Source organism: Aegilops tauschii, chromosome 5 (genome assembly GCF_002575655.3).
Source record: "Aegilops tauschii subsp. strangulata cultivar AL8/78 chromosome 5, Aet v6.0, whole genome shotgun sequence".
Taxonomy (NCBI): Eukaryota; Viridiplantae; Streptophyta; class Magnoliopsida; order Poales; family Poaceae; genus Aegilops; species Aegilops tauschii.
In genome coordinates, this window is record NC_053039.3 from 435,964,622 (window position 1) to 435,985,922 (window position 21,301).

The 21,301-nt window shown below is 50.4% G+C and overlaps 2 protein-coding genes across 2 annotated transcripts; both read left to right on the forward strand.

Annotated features, from left to right (window-relative positions):
• Positions 1–2,463: 2,463 nt before the first annotated feature.
• Positions 2,464–3,407, forward strand: LOC141022956 (uncharacterized). Its single transcript, XM_073499247.1, has 2 exons — positions 2,464–3,264; positions 3,378–3,407. Exons 1-2 carry the CDS (start codon positions 2,464–2,466, stop codon positions 3,405–3,407), a joined length of 831 nt encoding a protein of 276 aa, XP_073355348.1.
• A 4,594-nt stretch (positions 3,408–8,001) lies between these two features.
• Positions 8,002–10,681, forward strand: LOC141022957 (F-box protein At3g22700-like). Its single transcript, XM_073499248.1, has 2 exons — positions 8,002–9,140; positions 10,450–10,681. The coding sequence occupies exons 1-2, from the start codon at positions 8,002–8,004 to the stop codon at positions 10,679–10,681; spliced, it is 1,371 nt and encodes a 456-aa protein (XP_073355349.1).
• The last annotated feature ends 10,620 nt before the right edge of the window (positions 10,682–21,301 follow it).

Below are 21,301 nucleotides of genomic sequence, written 5' to 3' on the forward strand. Positions count from 1 at the left end.
CTGCCCAAAGAAGCTCTGCGTTCTGACATGCAGCTGCAGAGAAATCATTTGTGCATTCAGTACGTATTAATGTACCAAAAGGAAACACAAACTGAAAAAGGAGAATGTATGACACAGATATTTCTAGCTAGCTCATAAGGGTGCTGTGCACGCCTAATTAATTTATCATCACTGCGTAAACTAGCATCGTAAGATAATGCATATTGGGTAGTCTCCTATTTGTACTTGAACAGATTTCTGCTACCTTATCACAGCTCAATCAAGTGATGATCAGCTGACATGCGGACTCTACTCCTGTAGACAATTTTTGCTTGAGAAACGCGTTACTTGCTCAAGGGACAATTGTCGGTTCAGAAATTTGTAACTTGCTCAAGAGACAATTGTAGATTCAGGAACATGTTACTTGCTCAAGAGAATTGTCAGTTCAGAAAGCAGACTTAATAACTATTTACCTCTTCCTAGTTAACCTGTGTTTCCGGACAGAAACTAGCATATGTTTAACTCAGCGCTCAACTCTGTTCACGTCCTCCCATTAATAATTAGATCGGTTCTGGTCAACTAATGTCTAACAGGGTTCAAATGTGTACAAGCGCAAGTAAGGACACTATAAACCTTAAAATCTATGAGAACATTACACCATAGGAAACAGATTAATAGGTTTATACAGCACATGAGACTGAACAAAATTATCAGAAGGACAAGCTAAGCCCGCCTTCAAGGATTAATTGTAACTCTTCTGAAGAGATTACCAACAACAATGCGAAGAAAGACAGATTTCATATACCACGATCTGATATCTTATTCAACAGTGCTGTTGTACCTCAAAAGGTGCATCTATAAATGGTCAATCTTTTTAATCCATAATATACTTAAACTATTTTTCAAAATTTAGTGATCTTTGCAGTTTTCCATGGCTATATTTTTCTGTTACTAGAGATCATCAGAGTATTAAGTTTTGAATTTATGTAAGTTGCAAACCTTTCCGCTAGAAATGATGTGTATATGTACGATAAAACAAAGCCTTAACTGTCCAGATTATCTGGGAAGTGGGGATACAGAAGATAAAGGACGCATGTCAGCAACAATTTTTCTCTTTTGGAATTGATCCATGGGGTTATTTAATTTTATTTCTTATTAACCCTTCTCTTGTTATTTTCTTCAAGTACATAACTGACCCCCCACCCCTAATGCCCCGCTGCCCGGCTGTTTATCAGAGAACAACTTGGTTAAGTGTACTCATCATCCATTTCAATATTCACAGATTTACCGTGTTCACTTCCGCAACTGCTAATATCGAGGCGTGTGCATCGGCGGGGCAAAATTTCGTGTTTTGACCCTTTTGTCAAACAAAATCGAGATCTGACCCCAGTTTGAAACTTTTTCAAGATCTGACCCTTTTGCTACTGCCAAACCTTCAGGCGGTAGGGTTGCACAGTCTACCGCCGCAGGTTCTGGCGGTAGGTGTGGCTGACGGCCGTCAAGCCGTTAACGGCTGCTTACGGACCTACCGCCATAGGCAACGGCGGTAGCTCACACAAACCTACCGCCGAGAGCCCTGGCGGTAGGTTATCATAGTCCGCATGAACTTAACTGCTTTGATTTTGTCTTCAATTTTTTTGCCATAGACATAAGAAACAATAAGCACAATAAGCCAATGGCGACTACGGTTTACCTACTCCGCCGGCGTCCAGCCGGCGTTGAGTCTTCCCTACCGTCCTCTGCTTCTACCCCTCACCTCCGATCGCTCTGGACCCTCGGGCTGACCAGGGGGATAGCTTGCCTGTCTTCCCGGCCTTGGGGTTGGGGGCTCGACGAGGAGGGTAGATTGGTTCTACCAGTAGTGGTGGCGGATGCTTTTTCGGCCATGGACGTGTTGATGGGCAATGAGCAGGTTGTCCCTGCCGCTCACAAGGATCTGCACGATGGTGTATCTGCAGCTAGTTCTGTTGCTGCACCCCCACCCCTGGCTATCTTTGTCACCCCACGAGAGAGGAAGAAGCTCAAGAAAGGGGCAAGTGCAGGAATAGAAGATGGTTTTGATGGGCATAGTGAGAGTACAATCCAGAGTTTGGTGGCCTCCCAGGTGGAGAGCCGCCGTGCCTAATGTATACCTTGTGTTGGAACTGTCGGGGGCTTGGCGACCCCGCGACAGTTCGAGAATTGCGCGACCTCGCGCGGGAATGTGCGTCGACGACCCTTTGTGTTGCGGAAACGCAAATTGCAAAGTATCGGGTGGAAGGTTTGGCGAGTACACTTGGCTTTGATAGTGCCTATGGAGTTGGTAGTTCTGGACGGAGTGGGGGGCTGTGCATCTACTGGAAGAACACGGTAGACCTCACACTAAGGAATTACTCCAAGTATCATATTGATATGGTGGTTCAGGAAGTTGGAAAGGACCCTTGGCACCTGACTTGTTGGTATGGAGAGGCGGATAGAAGCTTAAGATATAGAACATGGGATATGATGAGGTTCCTGCGAGCGGATGAGCGGGACCTCCCATGGATGTGCATCGGTGACTTTAATGAAGTGCTCCGCAGGGAAGAACACTTGGGTCCGAGTGATCGAGCATGGACGCAGATTCAACAGTTTAGAGAGGTGGTGGATGCCTGCGGGTTAGCTGATATTGGCTACGTGGGCATGGACTGGACATTTGAGAAGAAGGTTACAGGTGGCCAATATTGTCGTGTCCGTCTCGACCGGGCACTTGCGTCCAATGAGTGGTGTAACATGTTTCCTTTTGCTACTCTGAGGCATCTTACTGCTATAAAATCTGATCACTCCCCTATACTGTTGATGAATGAGCTTGAAGCTAATAATAGGAGAGTTGCAATCGCTCGTCCGTTCCGATACGAAGTGATGTGGGAGCGTCACGAAGAATTCTCTAGGGTACTGCAACAGGCATGGTCGAGCAGGCCGAAGAGCTCTTCGGTCGCGGAGCTACGACAGAAATTGGACGTGGTTGCGGCTGCGTTCACCTCCTGGAGTGTGCAGTCCTTTGGTTCAGTCCGCAAGGAGCTGCGGGAGCTCAAGGGCCACCTTGAGGCAATGCGTGCTGACCCATGCAGGACGGGACCAATGCATGCAGAGTTAAAAAATCAAGAACGCATTGCTGAATTGAATTATAGAGAAGAGATCCTTTGGCGTCAACGATCTCGCATCCAGTGGCTAATGGAGGGCGATAATAATACAGCGTTCTTTCACAGGAAGGCCTCGGCGCGCCGAAGGAAGAACCGAGTTGACAAGCTCACCCGTGCTAATGGCACTGTTTGTGAAGACCAGGATGAGCTTGGCCAGATGACATCAAATTTCTATAAAAACTTGTATGCGTCTGAAGGAACAGTGGGTATGGAAGAGGTTCTATCGCATATCCCTTGTAGAGTTTCGGCGGAGATGAATCAGCAGCTTAATGCCCCGTTTTGTGAACAGGAAGTTAAGGAGGCATTGTTTCAAATGTTCCCAACCAAAGCCCCAGGCCCGGATGGCCTCCCGGCACACTTTTTTTTAGAAAAATTGGGATATTTGTCGTGAAGAGGTGACTGGCATAGTATTACGGATTCTCAATGGTGAGGATTCTCCGGAAGAGATCAACAAAACCTTCATTGTTATCATCCCTAAGGTATCAAAACCGACACTTTTGTCTCAGTTTCGACCTATTAGCTTGTGCAACGTGATACATAAAATTGTCTTGAAAGTACTGGCTAACCGTCTGAAGCTCATCCTTCCGGAAATTATTTCTATGGAGCAATCTTCCTTCGTGCCAGGTAGACTCATTACCGACAACGTGATCACTGCCTATGAATGTTTACACTATATGAAAGTCAAGAGGGGGAAGAAAAATACTTTTTGTGCTCTCAAGCTCGACATGATGAAGGCCTATGACCGCGTAGAGTGGGCATACTTGAAGAAAGTTATGATCAAGCTGGGTTTCAATACTATTTGGGTTGAACGGATTATGAGTTGCGTATCTTCGGTCTCTTTCTCAGTGTTGTTTAATGGGGGCAAGTTGGAAGAATTTAAGCAATCTAGGGGACTCCGGCAGGGTGACCCTATTTCACCGTATCTATTCTTGCTAGCGGCTGAAGGATTATCATGTATTTTGAAGGGCCGAAATATCACTAATGATGTTGCTGGGATCAAAGTGGCCCCCACTGCACCATGTATTAATCACTTGCTTTTTGCAGATGATAGCATTTTATTCTTCAAAGCCAATGAAGTGGGAGCCCGGCAAATTAAGGATTCTCTGGACATCTATTGTCAGGCGTCAGGACAAAGGGTAAACATGGACAAATCTTCTATTTTCTTTGGAAAAGGTTGTTCTGACGCAACTCGTGGGCAGATTAAGGGACCCCTTGGGGTCCAAAATGAATCACTAGCGGAGAAATACTTGGGATTGCCCTCGTCCGTGGGTAGATCTAAGAATGGAGTTTTCAAATATCTCAAGGATAGGGTTTGGGCTCGTGTAAGAGGGTGGATGGAGAAGGCTTTATCTTGTGGAGGGAAAGAAATCTTGATCAAGTCGGTGGCTCAGGCGTACCCACCTATTCGATGGCGTGCTTCAAATTACCTCGAGGTCTTTGCGAGCATATAAATTCTTTGCTTAGAAAATTTTGGTGGGGCTGCAAGGACGGTGAGCGCAAAACAGCATGGGTTTCGTGGGACGAGATGAGTAGGCCGAAACGAGATGGTGGTCTAGGCTTCCGGGACATTGAGCTCTCCAATCTCGCGTTATTGGCTCGACAAGCATGGCGAATGTTAACTAACCCAGATTCCATTAGTGCCCAAGTTTTAAAGGCAGTCTATTTTCCTGAAGGAAATATCCTAACTGCTGTTATTGGTTCACGCCCTTCGACCGTCTGGAGGTCCATCTGCGAAGGTAGGGATGTGTTGAAGCTGGGCGTAATCCAGAGAATTGGTGATGGAAAAGAGACACAGTTTTTGATAACTGGTTGCCACGCGACCATAAGCTACAGCCGATTTGTGCAAGCAGTGCAACACCGCCGGAGTTTGTTAGTGAATTAATTAACCAAGCCGTGCATGCATGGAACATAGAGGCTGTACGAGAGCATATGATCCCACCTGATGCGGACGTGGTGCTAAACATCCCGCTAAGTTCAATCAACTTGCCGGATACCTGGGCATGGCACTATGAGCACTCCGGACGATTTTCTGTCCGCTCAGCCTACCGGCTACTAGTGGAGACGAAGCGACAAAGAGAGGACTGGCTCGAGCACCGACCGGGGTCGTCCGACCTTGAAGGAACTCGCCGGCAATGGTCTGATTTATGGGGCATCAAGGTTCCTTCTAAAGTTAAATTTTTTGCTTGGCGACTTGCTCATGTGTCCCTCCCGACGGGTGATGTAAGGCTATCTCGGAACATGGCGCAGGAGGCGACTTGTTCTGTCTGCAATGCAGCTGAAGATTCGTGGCACCATTCGCTCATAGATTGTAACATGGCGAAAGCAGTATGGTCGCTGATGGATGATGATGTTGTGAATCTTGTTCAGTCACGTGATCAGGAGGATCCTAAGTTGTGGTTGTTCAATCTAATCGAAGTAGCATCACATGCAGAAGTTGTGACGGTCCTGATAACACTATGGTCCATTTGGTGGGCTCGCCGGAAAGTGATTAACGAGCAACAATTTCAGAGTCCGCTATCGACGTTCTCCTTTATCCAGCGTTTTCTATCAGAGCTTGAAGGGCTACCAGTCAAGAAGTCTAACCAGCCCAGCCAACCCCGTAGGCCTGCCCGGGGCGGCTGGCAAGCTCCTGCTGTGGGAAGTGCCAAAATTTATGTTGACGGAGGTATAGACATAGGAGAACGGAAGGGAGCTGTAAGTGCAATTTGCCGTAATGTGAGCGGTACCTTCCTGGGCGCGTCCTCAATGGTTTTCGAAGGTCTTACACATCCATCGACACTTGAAGCCATTGCATGCAGTGAGGCAATGTCGCTAGCTCTTGATCTAAACCTCTCACGGTTACAAATTGGTACGGATTGTCTACAAGTGGTTCGCAACATCAAGGAGGATAACCCATGCAGTTATGCCGTAATCATCAAGGAGATTCTCGCGAAAAAGGCGTTGTTCCAGGAGGTGTCCATTAGTCATGAAAATCGAGCATGCAATATTGAAGCACATAGTCTAGTGAAAGCTGCCACTTCTCTGGAGAGTGGGCGCCATGTTTGGCTCACCTCACCCCCACCAATAGCTTGTATCCCTACAAACATTGTTTAAATAAAGTTATATGGTGTTCTAAAAAAAAAGAGAACGCAGCGCTGTTGGACGAAACGCTCACGCGGCCGCCGCAAGTCGCACGCATGCGGACAGCGCGATCGATCTCCAGCAGCAGCAGGGACTCCAACGCCCGCGCCGCCGTCCGCCGTGGCTCCGCCCCCGGCCCACCCACTTTCCCCCTGCTCCCAGGCTGTAGGCCGCCGCCCTCCTGTTCGTCGTTCGCGCGTGTGACGCTACTTCACTGCCGGCTGCCGTAACTTGTAATTTTCTTTGATGCTTCCCGTGTTTCCTCCTTGATGCTTTCTACTTAAACTATGTTTTATTTGTAGTTGTATCAGTGTACAAGATGCTTTGAACTGAAATTTATACCATGTTGTATCCAGTCAAATACCTAGGGCATTGTTGAACTCAAATTAATGTAATTGCCAATTTCATTTTATATTGTAGAAAAAGAAGATGAAGTGATTTTTCCTGTTGCAACCGCATAAGTGGAAAGAGTTTATGAGTATAATCAAGACTGAGTTGAGGAATAGAATGAACGAGTGATGATTGGCTGAATTAAAGAATGGTTTGCTATGTTGCGCGAGATGTATTTGCAAGTACTGATGATGATGATGATATTGTGTATCACTTTCAATCATATAGGTCTCGCAAAGGGCTTTTAACTCCTCGAAGTGGTACATTTTTAGATTTTTATCAATGATAATTGTTTCACATGATGTTTATGCCTTTATTTATGAAAATGTTTGTTTTGATGTCTTGAAGGTGTTGACTCTTCTCCCACCGTTCATGATGTTATGCGAGGCACTGATGAAGCAAAGCAAACTATTGATTTGGTACTCTTTTTTTCACGTATTGTTCTTTGTAGTTTTTGTCATTTATTTATTTATTTTATTGTATTGTTAAGCATTGAGTTTAAATTCTAAAGTTTTCATGCAATTGAGCCATATATTGTATGGGGTTTCTTTTGAGGTAGCTAAAAGCCTTATGAATGTTAAGTTTTTCCCTCGTGGAAAATTTTTTTGGGCCCGGGGCTTGCTCCAATCCTAGCTCCGTCATTGCTTCCGGCGATGTGTGTTCATTGGAAGGACACGTTCCCGTCGACTATGAAAGTGTCTGTGGTGATTTCGTCAATCTAAAGATGATGTGCCAGCTCAGTCTCTCGGAGGTGCTCATGGGAGTAGGGTATGCGTGTTTGCGTTCATACGGGTGAGTGTAGGCGCGTATGTATGAGAGTCGGCGTTTGTACCGTGTTAAAAAAATCGGCGCGTCGTGTTGTCTACTAATAAGCTGATTAAAAAAATATCTATATCTAGTAAGTTTTGGTGCAAGACCGATGCATGGGCATGCTGCTAGGGCTATTCGTGAACTTCCTCTGGTTCGTTTTAACTCTGCATATCAGTTTTGTCTGAAGTTAAAGTAACTCTACTTTGATCAAACTTCTAGACAAAAGTATCAACATTCACGACGCCATATTAATATTGTTAGATTCGTTATGAAATGTAGTTTCATAGTATATATATTTGGTATTGTAGATATTCATATATTTAAATTTTGTCAAACTTTGCAAAGTTTGACTGGACACAAATCTAGTATGCAGAGTAAAAAGGACAAGTTTTTGTTTTGGTCACGAATTGGGTCAATCTTGCTCACATACGTCGCGTGTGGCCTATACTATATATGAAACGTATACGATGGGTCCGAGATAGGCCTCACGAAACCCTTCCGCCGATCGAGAAAGGAAACCCTAGCTAAGACAAGACAGTACCACATGGATCCCAAACGTGTCTGTAAAAGCCGTCGGGCAGAGTTGGCTTTGGAGTTGCCGGAGGACGTCGTGGAGGAGATCCTCCTCCGCCTTCCTGCCAAGTCCGTCGGTCGGTTCCTAGCCGTGTGCAAGTCGTGGCATGGGCTACTGTCCGACCACGCCTTCCAGCGTGCCCACCACGGCCGTGCCCCCCACGCCGTCCTCCTCCGCCGGCGCGCCCGAGCCCCCGGCAGCGACTGGGACTACGCCATCTACACGCTCCCCTTGGGCCAACCAGCGGCCACGGCGCTCCGCCTCGGCGAAGCCCAGCAGCGCGTGGTCCTCCATGGCTGCTGCCACGGCTTACTCCTCCTATCGCGAAGCGATCATCGCCCCAACTCCACCAACACCAAGTACTTGGCGTACAACCCCACAACCGGGCAACACGCCCCAGTGCCCGGCGGCTTCGACTATGGCCACCACGTCGCCGGGTTCTACTTCCACGCGGCCACGGCCGAGCACCGCGTCCTCTTCTACAGATGGCACCGGACAGATCTTGTGCGACGCCGGCCGCCGCGGCAACGGGAGACGGTGACCCGGAAACACTACGCGTACAGCGTGGCGGCGGCGGGCCGGCCCGGGGTCAGGGCTCTCCCCTCCACCTCGTACGGAGGCTACACCAGGTGGAAGCTCAACGACGCGCCGGTGATGCTCCGCGGCTGCCTGCACTGGATGAGAAGGTTCCCGCGGGTGATCGTGTTCGACACGGAGTCGGAGAAGTTCCGCGGCATGCACGGCCCGGCGGAGGATGGCCGCATGATTGGCCGGCTGGTCGGTATGGATGGGACGCTAGGCGCGTCGGCGTTCGCGGAAGGCAGCCGGACGGTCAGGGTGTGGGTGCTCCAGGACTACAGGAAGGAGACCTGGGTCGTCAAGCACACGGTGGACGTTCGATTCATGGGCGGTGGCTTCGACTTCAAGTGGCTGGGTATTGCCCACGTGACCCAAGAGGGCGACGCCTTGTTCTACGGGGCGCGGCGGTACGGCGTGTATAACCTCACCGGTCGAAAAGTGGTGAGCGCCGGCAAGGAGATCGGTTTTAGTCTCACAGCGACGTGGCACGTCTACCGGGAGGGCCTCGTTTCTCCGGCCCCCAAAGGCAGGTACTCATCTGGCTCCGACCGGCCACACCTGGCCTAGACCTGTGAAACTATTTCTTCTTCTGACACTAAGTTCTCTACCACTTTGTTACACTGATATCCCCGTTGTGTCCTTGGCGAAACAAATGCAGCTGAGAGGTTGAATGAACAATTTGAATTATGTTTTTGCTTGATTATGTGCAAGGTCTGATATGAACTTTATGTCCAATTGCGGTAACTTGGCGAAACAAATGCAGCTGAGACGGTGCTTGGATTCAAGGGACTTATTTTAGTCTGACTAAAAATAGTCTCTTTGAGAGGCTAAAGTTTCAAGCACCCCTGACTAAAGAGGGGCTAAAATTAGTTTTGAGACTAAGGGGGTGTTTGGTCCAGAGACTTTTTTATGTTGGGACTAAAAAAAGTCCCTAAAAGTTCCTAGCAAACCGAACAGGGAGGGACTTTTTTGAGACTTTTTGCTAAAAGTCCTTAGAAGCACCTTCTTGAGAGTCTTTTTCAAAAAGTCCTAGGGACTAGAAAAAGTCCTAAGACTAGAGACCAAACACCACCTAAAATTTTTTAGTCAGGGGTACCCCTACTAAAATGTGGATTAGTCTTCTCTCTCCTCATTTAACTCCTCTTCTTTAACACAGGCGAGTTCTGGATTGGAGGGTTTGAAGGCTAATAAATGCTCATTAACTTGATTTTAGTCTATTTAGTATTTGGATCCAAGCATGGGTGAGGCTAGCAAGTTTTAGTTCCACTACTTTTAGTCATGAGACTAAAACGTATCCAAGCACCCTCCAAGGATGATAAAATCTTGACATGTGACTTGTGAAGCGTGCATGTGTGCACAATATGTAAGTACTAGCCGGGTCAATGACAAGTAGTATAGGTACACGTAGTTAGTGCATGCATTGAATCGTTAGTTGCATGCATGCATAGGTTAATTATACGGTTGGCTAGCCAGTTGGCTAGATAGGTTAATTTAAGTTGAACAAATGAATGAGAAAAGAGACCGTGAGGGGCACAACAAAAGCCAATGTGTTCACCAAGGAGAGAGCCTCTCGGCAAAGCTAGTGGATGGTGTGTGTGAGTTATGTGTATGCGTGTGTGTTTCATATCGTGTGTGTTCTTGAGAGAAACAAAGAAAGAAAAGAGATTGTGCGGAAGAAGGAGATGCTGCGAGAGGCGGCTCCAACATAAAAGCTCTGACAGCCGACCATGGGAACTATATATAGATCATTCCTAGATAAAATATGATACATGATTATATCTGAAAAGCTATTCCAGTTCATGTTGGCTTTCGCTGCTGCTATTCACTCATCCTCGATAGACTCGAGGATGAAGCGGTTCTCCGCGACAACGTCGGGGTCGGCAATAAGTTCGAGGATGACGCGGTTCTCCATGACAACGTTAGGGTCGGCAACAAGTTCGCCAGCATCGGTCGTCTCGTCGGTCTACTGCTCCTCCGCCACAAGTCGCTCCGCCTCTACGGCGATGCCAATTGCACTGTATCTACCGTGAGAAGGATCTCATTCACCTTACTGCAAGAAACCAACCCTTGAAGAGTTTTTCTCGTCAATTATTTGCTACAACCAACAATTTATTTAAGCGTATGTTCTCCTACGTACCGCAACCTCTTCATTTCGTTGTAGTTATAATCTCTAATCTTTGTGTTGCATGAATTCTCCATATATGATGGCTTCTATAGCAGCGTTGTCCTCAGCTTCATCAACATTGAGCAAAATAATGCCATATATTAATTTAGGAACTAGTGTGACCTCAAACAACAACATAGAAGTATTGAAGTGATGGTGACACACACTCTTTTACCTGCATAAATTTTCTGTTCATAACAAGGAACCAGTTCTAGCATCAAATCCAGTATGGTTGCATATGAAATCTTCATTATCGTGGCAACACCCTATCATTTTAACAACACATCAAAGTGTGTCAGAGAATGGCGTGTAAAAGGAAACGCCCCCTATATTAAATGATAGGGCATATGCAAAGCTAACGTCAACAGCCTAGTAATAGACGACTGAGATCTCAGAGATCAATCGTGTATGTCTCCATCATCAAGCGCGATCCATACTAAAAAACCTGGTCCTAATTTTAGATTATGCAGGGAAGATAACCCAAGGAATGATACATATAGTACATAGGGACAAGCCCAAGGAATATTACACAGTGCATAGGAAGATGAAGCATGTTAACACAGGAACCACATAAACAACCAACAACAAAATGAGTCGTAGAGAAGCAGTTAATAACCCAACAACAGGGGCGTGTTTTTTCCTTGAACAAAACCAAAAGCGGATCATTATCTCCAGCAACATCACATGGATATACAAAAACATGATTCTAGTGTACTATCCATGTTCACATCCATTATTTCAACAACAGAAGAGGTGGCATTCATAAAGAAAGTCTACCCTCTGGATAAGGAGAATTGTTAGTTGTGTGATTGCTATACAAACAAGACAACACAATTCTACCAAATTTGATTCGGTTGTACTCGCCTTTCCAATCGCCAATACAACTTCTCTTTGTTGAAAAGAGAGCTCGACGAACATGGTTGTCTCCATTCCTTGCGTTGGTGCTGTTTTTTGACATTATCGGGAAGTAGTCATGTCGGTTATATTAACAACGTTGTAAGTAATTACTTTTATTTACCTAGCAGAGGTATTTTCAAATGTAGTAGGCGATGAAGATAGTAATATATTTGGAGTGACTCCTCCACTATTATATCCAAGTTGCGCATTTTCAGTGTTAACTTCCACTGTCAATGTGATGGCAAAAGACCTGCTTTAAAGAGAAACGAAGATCAAAGTGTGTGATATGGAGGCTGGTCGTATAGGTTCTAGATGGCGTTTTCCCGATCTCCTGATTAGGGTTTTCATGTGCTTGTGTTTGGCAACAACAAATCTTAGGGCCATTCCTAGCTTTGAACAATCTCAGTTCCTCATTGATGTGAGACAACTCTATCTGAACCTAACTTCAAGATGCCCAAAAATATTTTTTTCGACAAAGGGTGAAATTTATTGACTCATAACGAAGCATCAAGTGGATACACAAACAATGAGTGCACATTCGGCCTATGCATAGCTAAGATGACAAAACCCACAAGCAAATAGCAAAGTCATATAAGATCGAAGTCATGCCTAAGCGAGAAAAAACAACAAATCAGCGACCAACAAACTACAACAACGACTGTTCCACACTATCCATCTCATGACATCATAAGGAGAACGATGTTCTTCAGCAGCAGCACTTTCAGGAAGGGAGCGACACTACGCCGTCATCACCGGATCCAACCACCAAAAGTCGGAATCTAGGTTTTCACCCTGAAGAACTAATCCGAGCATATCCGAGCGATGCCTTCAACAAGGTAATGACGCATAAACATCTCCATTGCCATGTATGACTAACTCGTGTCAGACCTAGGTTTTCACCCCGGAGCTCGAGACCGGGTACTCGAGAATCACCACCATCAGATTCAATCATATGTTGTCACCACCACTTCTCCAAGATCCTAGCAACTGGATGCGATGGACTAAAACCGACCGCCGCCACTACACAAGCATACTCTTTGCGTCAAGTCGTCGTACGTAGATTGCACCTCACAGCTAGAGGCAACCACTGGATCTGAAGATAGGAATCCTTGTGATGCTCAAAAACATTTGACCATGATTTTGCACGCACCAAAGCTTCTTAGCAAAAGGAGCCTGGTCCCAACACCCCAGAGTGAAAAACCAGTTGGGTGAGGGGTGGGGTCCATAAGTGAAGCACACTTCAAGATACATGCCAAACACAGTGTCGGCTCACAGTGCCTCGGAGTCAACTACCAGTCGGGTGAGTGTGTGGTAGACAAACACAACACCATCAGCTAGGTGTGGTATACCAGTGACGCAGGCGCGAGTCAGGTGAGGGGTGTGGTGGACAAGTAAAGCATCGTTAGCTAGGTGGGGATACACCAGTCAAGTAGTCATCTGTCGGGTGAGGGGTGGGATGTACAAGCGAAGTTGTACTAGCCGAGTGGAGGCACACAAGTGAAGCAGTCACGAAACATTGGACACCCGCTCTTACCCATTGCAAGATACGTGCACGAGGGATCACCGCAAAGGACACTACACATAGTGGACGTGCATACGTCCATAGCCCACATGTCATGGACCCTGGAGCCATGGGGCGGTGAGGCATGGACCAACGCGATCAGATGATTGGGAGCGCGCCAGTCTGGCAGCGGTGCATGCCACGGCTGGATCTGACGGGGCGGAGGGTGTGTGAGGGCGCGAATACCCCAAGAGGCAGGCACTCCAACATCCTTTAAATGAGTAATATTGGGTGGTATGTGCGAAAACGATACTTACCAAAAATGATACGTAAACCCTCAATGCCAATATATTAGTCATATTGGCCTTGATTTAGATTCTTGGTTTGGAGAGCCGATGATGCAACGTTGAGAAATGGATGCTGGGAGATACTTTTGCACTGAGTATAGTTGTTGATGCCACAATGCATGTTGAGGTGGTTATCCATGGTATCGTGTACATGTCGATGAGTGAACAAAGTACCCCCTATCTCTATGCCTGGAAATATAGCTAAACAAGCTTTTTGATGATCATGCGCAAGTCTTGCTCGTCCTAGATCATGTTGTGGTCTTGTTTGGTGTGTAATAGATGATCCCGTGCTTGAAGATCCAGGCAAAGTTTCTTCAAATGTGTAGTTGTGATAGGCTGCCATTAATTCCATCTTTAGTAATTTCAAACAATTTTAGATATTTTTTGTTTTGCAACAATTGTGATTCTAAGTCTTGATACAATAACATACTCATGTTTGATTTGTGTAAATCATAGTACACGCGTTCAATTGCAAATTGTATATTAGTACGAGGATGCAATATTTAGCATGTCATCATGTGCAGACTTTATGATAGCACAAGGATAAAGTGCATGTCGTGCTCCCTATGTTTTGTCGTTTGTGCAAATTATATGACATCACAAGGATCTAAAGTGAGGTTGGAAATTTGTCTTCACTAAAGTGTTTTTTACATCAAATAGATTTTATTCCTCAAATAATGGACATGTCATTTGCAAGCAAATGAGAAATAAAATCAGGGATCTCGTCATCCCATGACCCAAAAATCTATTGCAAAAAGAGTTCTTTGCTATTTCGTCTGCCACATGATTTGCCTATTTGAAACAGTGTTTGAAGGATATCTTTGCAACGTGCACAATCAGTTGTTTGCACTCCGTGATGGTTGCTAGCTCAGGACCTAAGTAGTGCTCAATTTGGTTGTTAGTATCAACGACAAAGGAACAATCAGCCTCGATTTACACCTTAGAACGGTCGATATGGCCCGCCAAGTATAGTCCGTTCCTTATTGCAATTAGCTCTGCAGAATCCACATCACGGATATTGGCCACAAACCAACTTGCTGCGGCTACAAAATCACCCCGGTCGTCACGAGCCACGGCGTCACAAGCACCTGAGAGTGTTTCATAATGAAAGGAGGTATCAACGTTTATCTTCACCATCTCATGACATTGTTTATTTCCACACATGAACACTCTTCCTAGTTGGACCTTTGGCCACACAAGCCTGTTAGCTGATTCCGTAGGATGTCGTCTCTATGTGTAGCATTGTTCCTAGTGCTAACCATTATTTGATTTTATTCTTGTCGTAACAAATATTAATTCCTTTTCACTGACTGTGTGGACGATAACCTTATATCTCCCTAAAATTTATGGCGCATGCTACGAATCATCCGGCTGATGCCAGAAAATTTTAAGCCGCCTCACGGACCGTTAGATCAGCCCGACCGTGTCCGTCCGATCCCTTCCTCTCAGCGGTGGAATGGTCAACGCACGCAGTCTCCTCCTCCCATCGCACAAAACAGTCCCCTCTTTCTGCTTCGATCTCTCAGCATCGGGAGTCGCCAGCGAGTGTTGCAACGGAGCACGAGTAGCCGCCGGCGAGTGCTACGGTGCAGCACTGGCCATGAACGTGGCCTGCCGCCCCTTGCGTGCTGCGTTGCAACAACACAGTGAGCGCCACCGCCTTTGGTCTCCTCCTTGGTGATGCGTTGTAGCACCGGTGACGAGCGCTGCATCGGAGCACGGGACCCGCCGCGTGAAAGCTCCATTGAAGCACCGAGCTTCGAGAGCCGCCGGCAAGCGCTACGCTGCCGCACGGGGAGCCGCCCCACGCGAGTGCTACATCAAAGCACGGGGTTGCTGCCGACGAGCGCCCCATTGCAGCTCCACCGACGAGCGCTCCATTGCAGCTTCACCGCCGGTCACTTGCAGCACCCTGCGTCTCAGCGTCAGCGCGTCGACGAGGTTGCACCACAGAACCTATGCCATGCGCGTCGCGCCCCCTCCAATTTGCAGCGGCTAGAATGCTACATCGCAATACCGGCTGGCTCCGGCGAGTGTTGCCTCACAGCGCCGGAGACTCTCGGCGGTGCTTCCAGATGCTCCATGGCAGCAGCTGCGAACGGCGATCCCCACCCCTCGCAGCTGGCCCCATGTTGCAGTGTGCCCTTGCAAAAGCATGCTTCTCCCCGGACGTTGCAACGGCGTGCGTCATCCCCGGTCGCAGATGCGAGCGACCGCACCGCGAAAAAAAATTGCTTGTAGGAGCTGGTGGCGACTGTGTTGGATTGCAGCGGGCTTGAGGCGGCGGGCTTGCAGTCCCTGACGTGGGTTGGAGGGCGGGGGAGGAGGCCTTCGGTGGTGTGGCTCTGCTTCGTCCCAGATCGAGAGGAAAGGCGAGGGGAAGAAGATGAGCCGCGGCTGGATCCTGGGAGGAGGATAAGGCTCGGTGGGGATGAAGTGTGTTGAGCGTACGTTGTCTACCACATGTGTATAGGACTTGGGTCTGTATTTATACCGTTGTATCTCTCTCTCCCCCTCGTATATTTGTACATCTTGGGAGACAAGTAGAGGCCGGTCCACCTTGTACCTATATATGTGCGTCATGCACACGATCAATGAATTATCGATGCATGCAATCCCTTCTTTCCAACTAACATGGTATCAGATAGCACGCCGATCCCTTTCCTCGCATCCGCCTAAACCCGTCGCCGCCGCTCTACACCCGCCGCCGCCGCTGTACGTCGCCGCCGCGCCTCCCTCTTCCCCGCAGCCGCCGCCCCTCCTCTCTGCCGCCGCTGCCCCCTTCTCCTCTAGCCGCCGCCGCTAAACCCTAACCCTACCCGCGCCGCCGCCGCTAAACCCTAACCCATCCGAGCTGCCACCACCCTCCCACTGCCGCAGCTCCTCCATGGCGTCTTCCCACTCCAGCAACTCCAACCCGTTCGCCGGACCCGAGCCTGACGCCACCGCCGTTCGCGATCTCGACATCCACACCCGTGTCCCCATCAAGCTCAACCAGTCCAACTCTTCGTACTACGCGTGGAAGACCTACTTCAACCTCCTCTTCCGCGAGTACCACCTCCTCGAGCACGTCGACGGGAGCGTTGATGGCGACCTCATGGCGGGCGATTCGGATTGGGCAGCCATTGAGGCCTCTCTCATCCGGTGGTTTTATCTCACTGTCTCGCCGGACATCTTCCACACGGTCATCTCGGAGGATGACGACGCGTGTGCCGTGTGGACCAAGATCAACAACCTCTTCACTGATAATAAGCTTCAACGTCTCGTGTTCTTGCAGCAGGAATTTTTTGGGTGCCACCAAGATGACTCCTCCATCGACGACTACTGCATGCGCCTTAAGCGGCTCGCCGACGAGCTCCGCGATATCGGCGCCAAGGTGTCGGACGAACTCATGCTCAGCACCCTCACTGCCGGCCTCAACGAGGATTTCGGCAACGCGGCCTCCAACCTCTCCCTGCTGCCGAACCCGACCTTCAACTCCGTCGCCGCGTATTTGCGCTTGGAGGAGCGCCGGATGAAGAAGGTCAAGGCGCGCGTACAACACACCGCCCTCGCTGCCGGGACCTCTCGCGGGGCGCCTCCGTCGGCCCTGCCTCACCCGCGCCCGGCCGCGCCACCGGGGTTCTTCCTCTCACAGGCCCCGCCCGCGCCTCCTACTCCAGCACCGCAGCAGCAGCAGGGCGGCGGCCGCCGCAACCGGTGCCGCGGAGGCGGTCGCTCCGGGCCACCACAGCAGCAGCAGCAGCAGTCGGGGTACGGGGGGGCTCCACGCCATCATCTGCCGCCCTGCCTTGGTCGGTCGGCACCAACCCATGGACCGGGGTGGTCCATGCATACCACATGCCAGTGCGCGGGCCCCAGGCATCCTCGGCCCGCACGCCGCCGGCCCTCAGGCGCACTACGCCGCGGCCCCGTACCAGGCGGGCGGCGCTGGCTACGCCACGGCCCCGTACCAGGCAGGCGGCGCTGGCTACCCGCTGGCGCCCGCTCCTCCGTCCGGCCACTCGCCGCAGGGCGGCTATGTGCCGCCCCCCGCGCCGCTCCAGACCGGGGGCTACTCCCTCCCGCCGGCTCCGTGGGACCCCGTACTCCTCGCCGCGCTGCACTCGGCACCGTCTCCCTTCAACTACGGAGGCGGCGGTGATTGGTACATGGACACGGGGGCTACCACCCACATGACGTTGCACCCCGGTAACCTTGTCTCTTCCTTCCCGGTCACCACTTCGAACCGCATCACCTTCGGTGATGGTTCCTCCGTACCCATTACTCATGTCGGTCATAGTTTCTTTCCGTCTACTTCTACACCTGTTAACATGACTAATGTTCTTGTCTCACCTAACCTAGTTAAAAATCTTGTCTCCGTTCGTCATCTTGCATGTGACAATCCTCTTACCGTTGAATTTGATGGCCTTGGTTTCTCTGTGAAGGACGCCCGCAGACAGATGGTGCTCCACCGATGTGACAGCCCCGACGACCTGTACCCGGTGCACTCCGCCTCCACCGCCACCACCACCGCCTCTCCAGTCGCCCTCACCGCCGGTGTTGACCTCTGGCATGCACGCTTGGGTCACCCCAACTCCACCGTCCTTCGTCAGATTCTTAAGAGTTTTTCATTTTCATGTAATAAGTTCGACGAGCACACTTGTCATGCTTGCCGTATCGGTAAACATGTTCGTCGACCCATTAGCGAGTCAAACACTATTTCTACTTTTCCGTGTCAGTTAATTCATAGTGATGTATGGACATCTCCAGTTGCGAGCAACACCGGTTTCCTATATTATCTTGTCCTACTAGATGATTTCTCTCATTTTGCGTGGACGTTTCCATTCCATCGCAAATCCGATGTTCTCGCCACCCTCACGGCCTTTTACTCCTACATCACCACCCAGTTTGGGCGCCCTATTCTCGCCCTCCAGACTGACAACGGAAAAGAGTTTGACAATGCTGCCACTCGCTACCTCCTAGCGTCTCACGGCACCACCTTTCGTCTCACATGCCCCTACACATCACAGCAGAACGGCCGAGCCGAGCGGATTGCCCGCACTCTTAACGACTGCGTCCGCACATTGCTGTTCCACTCCAACGTGCCCCCTCGGTTTTGGCCCGATGCTCTCGCCACTGCTACTCTCCTCGTCAACATTAGGCCCTGTCGTCCCCGCTGGAACTACACTCCGCACCAACTTCACTTCGGTTCTCCTCCCTCCTACGATGGTCTCCGCATCTTCGGTTGTCTATGTTACCCTAGCACCGCCTCCACTACGCCACACAAACTCGCCCCTCGCTCTGTAGCTTGTATCTTTCTAGGATATCCCCCTAACACCAAAGGTTACCGGTGCTACGACCCTGTCTCCCACCGTGTGTACACCTCCCGACACGTGTACTTTGATGAGCGGGCATTTCCTTTTCACCAGGTACCCCCTTCTGCAGAGGAGTCAGCGCCCTCTTATGGTGTATCAGACGCGGCCCTGGTGCAGCCCCCGGCGCGGCCCCATGTGGCCCAGGCGCGGCTCCTTCCGGCCCCTCCTGGCGTGGTCTCAGCGCCCCCAGCCGCGGGCCCCTCGGCTTCGGCGTCCCCTCCCGCGGCCCCGGCCCCAACCGTGGGTCCCTCGGCCTCGGTCCCGGTGCGGCCTCCTGCGGCTTTGGGTGGCCCTTCGGCTCCCACCCCGCCGGCTGCTGCGGCCTGCGGCCCTCCGGCTGGCCCCGTCGCTCCGCTCAGCGCTGGTCCCGCGGTAGTGCCGGGAGCGACGAACCCTTCGTCATCCTCGTTCGTTGCTCCTGCCGCAGTCGACCCGCCTCCTGCTGGCATGGTGACGCGGTCTCGCGCCGGTATACACCGGCCCAGCACGCGCTATGCCGCTGATGAGTATGCGTGCGCGGTGTCGACATCATCCTCTCCACCGTCGCCCATCCCCTCGTCCGCACACGCTGCCCTCCGTGATCCACATTGGCTCGCCGCGATGCGTGAGGCGTTTGATGCGTTGCTGCGCAACCGCACCTGGCATCTTGTTCCGCGACCCCCTCACGCCAATGTCATCAGCGGCAAATGGGTGTTCCGTCACAAGACCAACCCGGAAGGTTCTCTCGAGCGCTACAAGGCTCGCTGGGTGGTGCGCGGCTTCCGCCAGCGTGCTGGAGTGGACTTCACCGACACCTTCGCCCCGGTCGTTAAACCGGGCACGATTCGCACGGTGCTTCAGCTAGCAGTTTCCCGTGCCTGGCCTGTGCATCAGTTGGACGTTTCCAACGCTTTTCTGCACGGCCACCTCACGGAACGGGTCTACTGCGAGCAGCCGACTGGCTTCGTCGACGCCGAGCATCCCGACCACGTTTGCTTGCTCTCTCGGTCCCTCTATGGACAGAAGCAGGCCCCCGGGCGTGGTACCAGCGCATGGCTGGTTTTCTGCAGTAGCTTGGGTTTCGCATGACCCGCTCCAACGCCTCTCTATTCGTCTACCATCAGGGCACTGCTACTGCGTACCTGCTCCTCTATGTGAACGATATCATCCTGACGGCATCTTCGCCTGAGCTCCTTCAGCGGCTCACGGCTCGTCTTCGTGATGAGTTTGCCCTCAAGGATCTGGGAGCGCTGCACTACTTCCTGGGCATTGAGGTCGTTCGCCGTGCCGATGGGTTCTTTCTGCATCAGCAGAAGTATGCTCATGAGCTTCTTGAGCGCGCGGGTATGCTTAACTACAAGCCCGCCTCCACGCCTGTCGACACCAAGGCGAAGGTGTCTGCTTCGGAGGGCTCCCCCGCGTCCAATGCCGCGTTCTACCGCTCCATCGTGGGCGCCCTGCAGTATCTCACCCTCACTAGGCCTGACTTGCAATATATATGCAGTCCAGCAGGTGTGCCTTCACATGCACTCCCCGCGTGACTCCCACTGGACTCTGGTGAAGCGTATTCTTCGGTACATACGCGACACTATGACCCTGGGACTCACCCTGACGGCCTCCTCCTCCATCGACATGGTTGCCTACTCCGACGCCGACTGGGCTGGCTGCCCCGACACGCGTCGCTCTACGTCAGGCTATTGTGTCTACCTCGGCCCTTCGCTGATTTCGTGGTCGTGCAAGCGACAACCCACGGTCTCTCGCTCGAGTGCCGAGGCGGAGTATCGGGCAGTGGCTAACGCCGTTGCTGAGTGCTTTTGGCTCCGTCAGCTGTTTCAGGAGTTGCTCTGTGTGGTCCCTAAGGCCACGATCGTCTACTGTGACAATGTCTCCGCCGTTTATCTCTCCGCCAACCCCGTTCATCATCGCCGGACAAAGCATATTGAGCTCGATATTCACTTCGTTCGCGAGCAGGTGGCTCTTGGGAAGGTTCGTGTTTTGCATGTTCCTACCACTCAGGAGTTTGCCGATGTTATGACTAAGGGACTACCGACCCCAGTCTTTGAGGAGTTTCGGTCCAGTCTCTGTGTCTCCGGCGACGCTTCGACTGCGGGGGGTGTTGAGCGTACGTTGTCTACCGCATGTGTATAGGACTTGGGTCTGTATTCCCCCTCGTATATTTGTACATCTTGGGAGACAAGTAGAGGCCGGTCCATCTTGTACCTATATATGTGCGTCATGCACACGATCAATGAATTATCGATGCATGCAATCCCTTCTTTCCAACTAACAAAGTGGACGGGACCCGCAGAGAACACGTGTCAACCAGAGGAGGCAGTTTGACGGGCGAGAAAATCATCCGGTTTAGAATAAACGTTTTCCAAAATTTATAGCCTTGTACTATAGGCTATATGCTCATACAAACACGAACCCTGCGCTTACATTAAAC

Bases quoted from the DNA above. Each gene is read 5' to 3' on its own strand.
- LOC141022957 (XM_073499248.1), top strand. From the start codon at position 8,002: ATGGATCCCAAACGTGTCTGTAAAAGCCGTCGGGCAGAGTTGGCTTTG. The intron at 9,141-10,449 runs GTACTCATCTGG...CATCCTCGATAG, and splicing joins TCTCCGGCCCCCAAAGGCAG to ACTCGAGGATGAAGCGGTTC.
- LOC141022956 (XM_073499247.1), top strand. From the start codon at position 2,464: ATGAGGTTCCTGCGAGCGGATGAGCGGGACCTCCCATGGATGTGCATC. The intron at 3,265-3,377 runs GTTTGTGAAGAC...TATCCCTTGTAG, and splicing joins TCACCCGTGCTAATGGCACT to AGTTTCGGCGGAGATGAATC.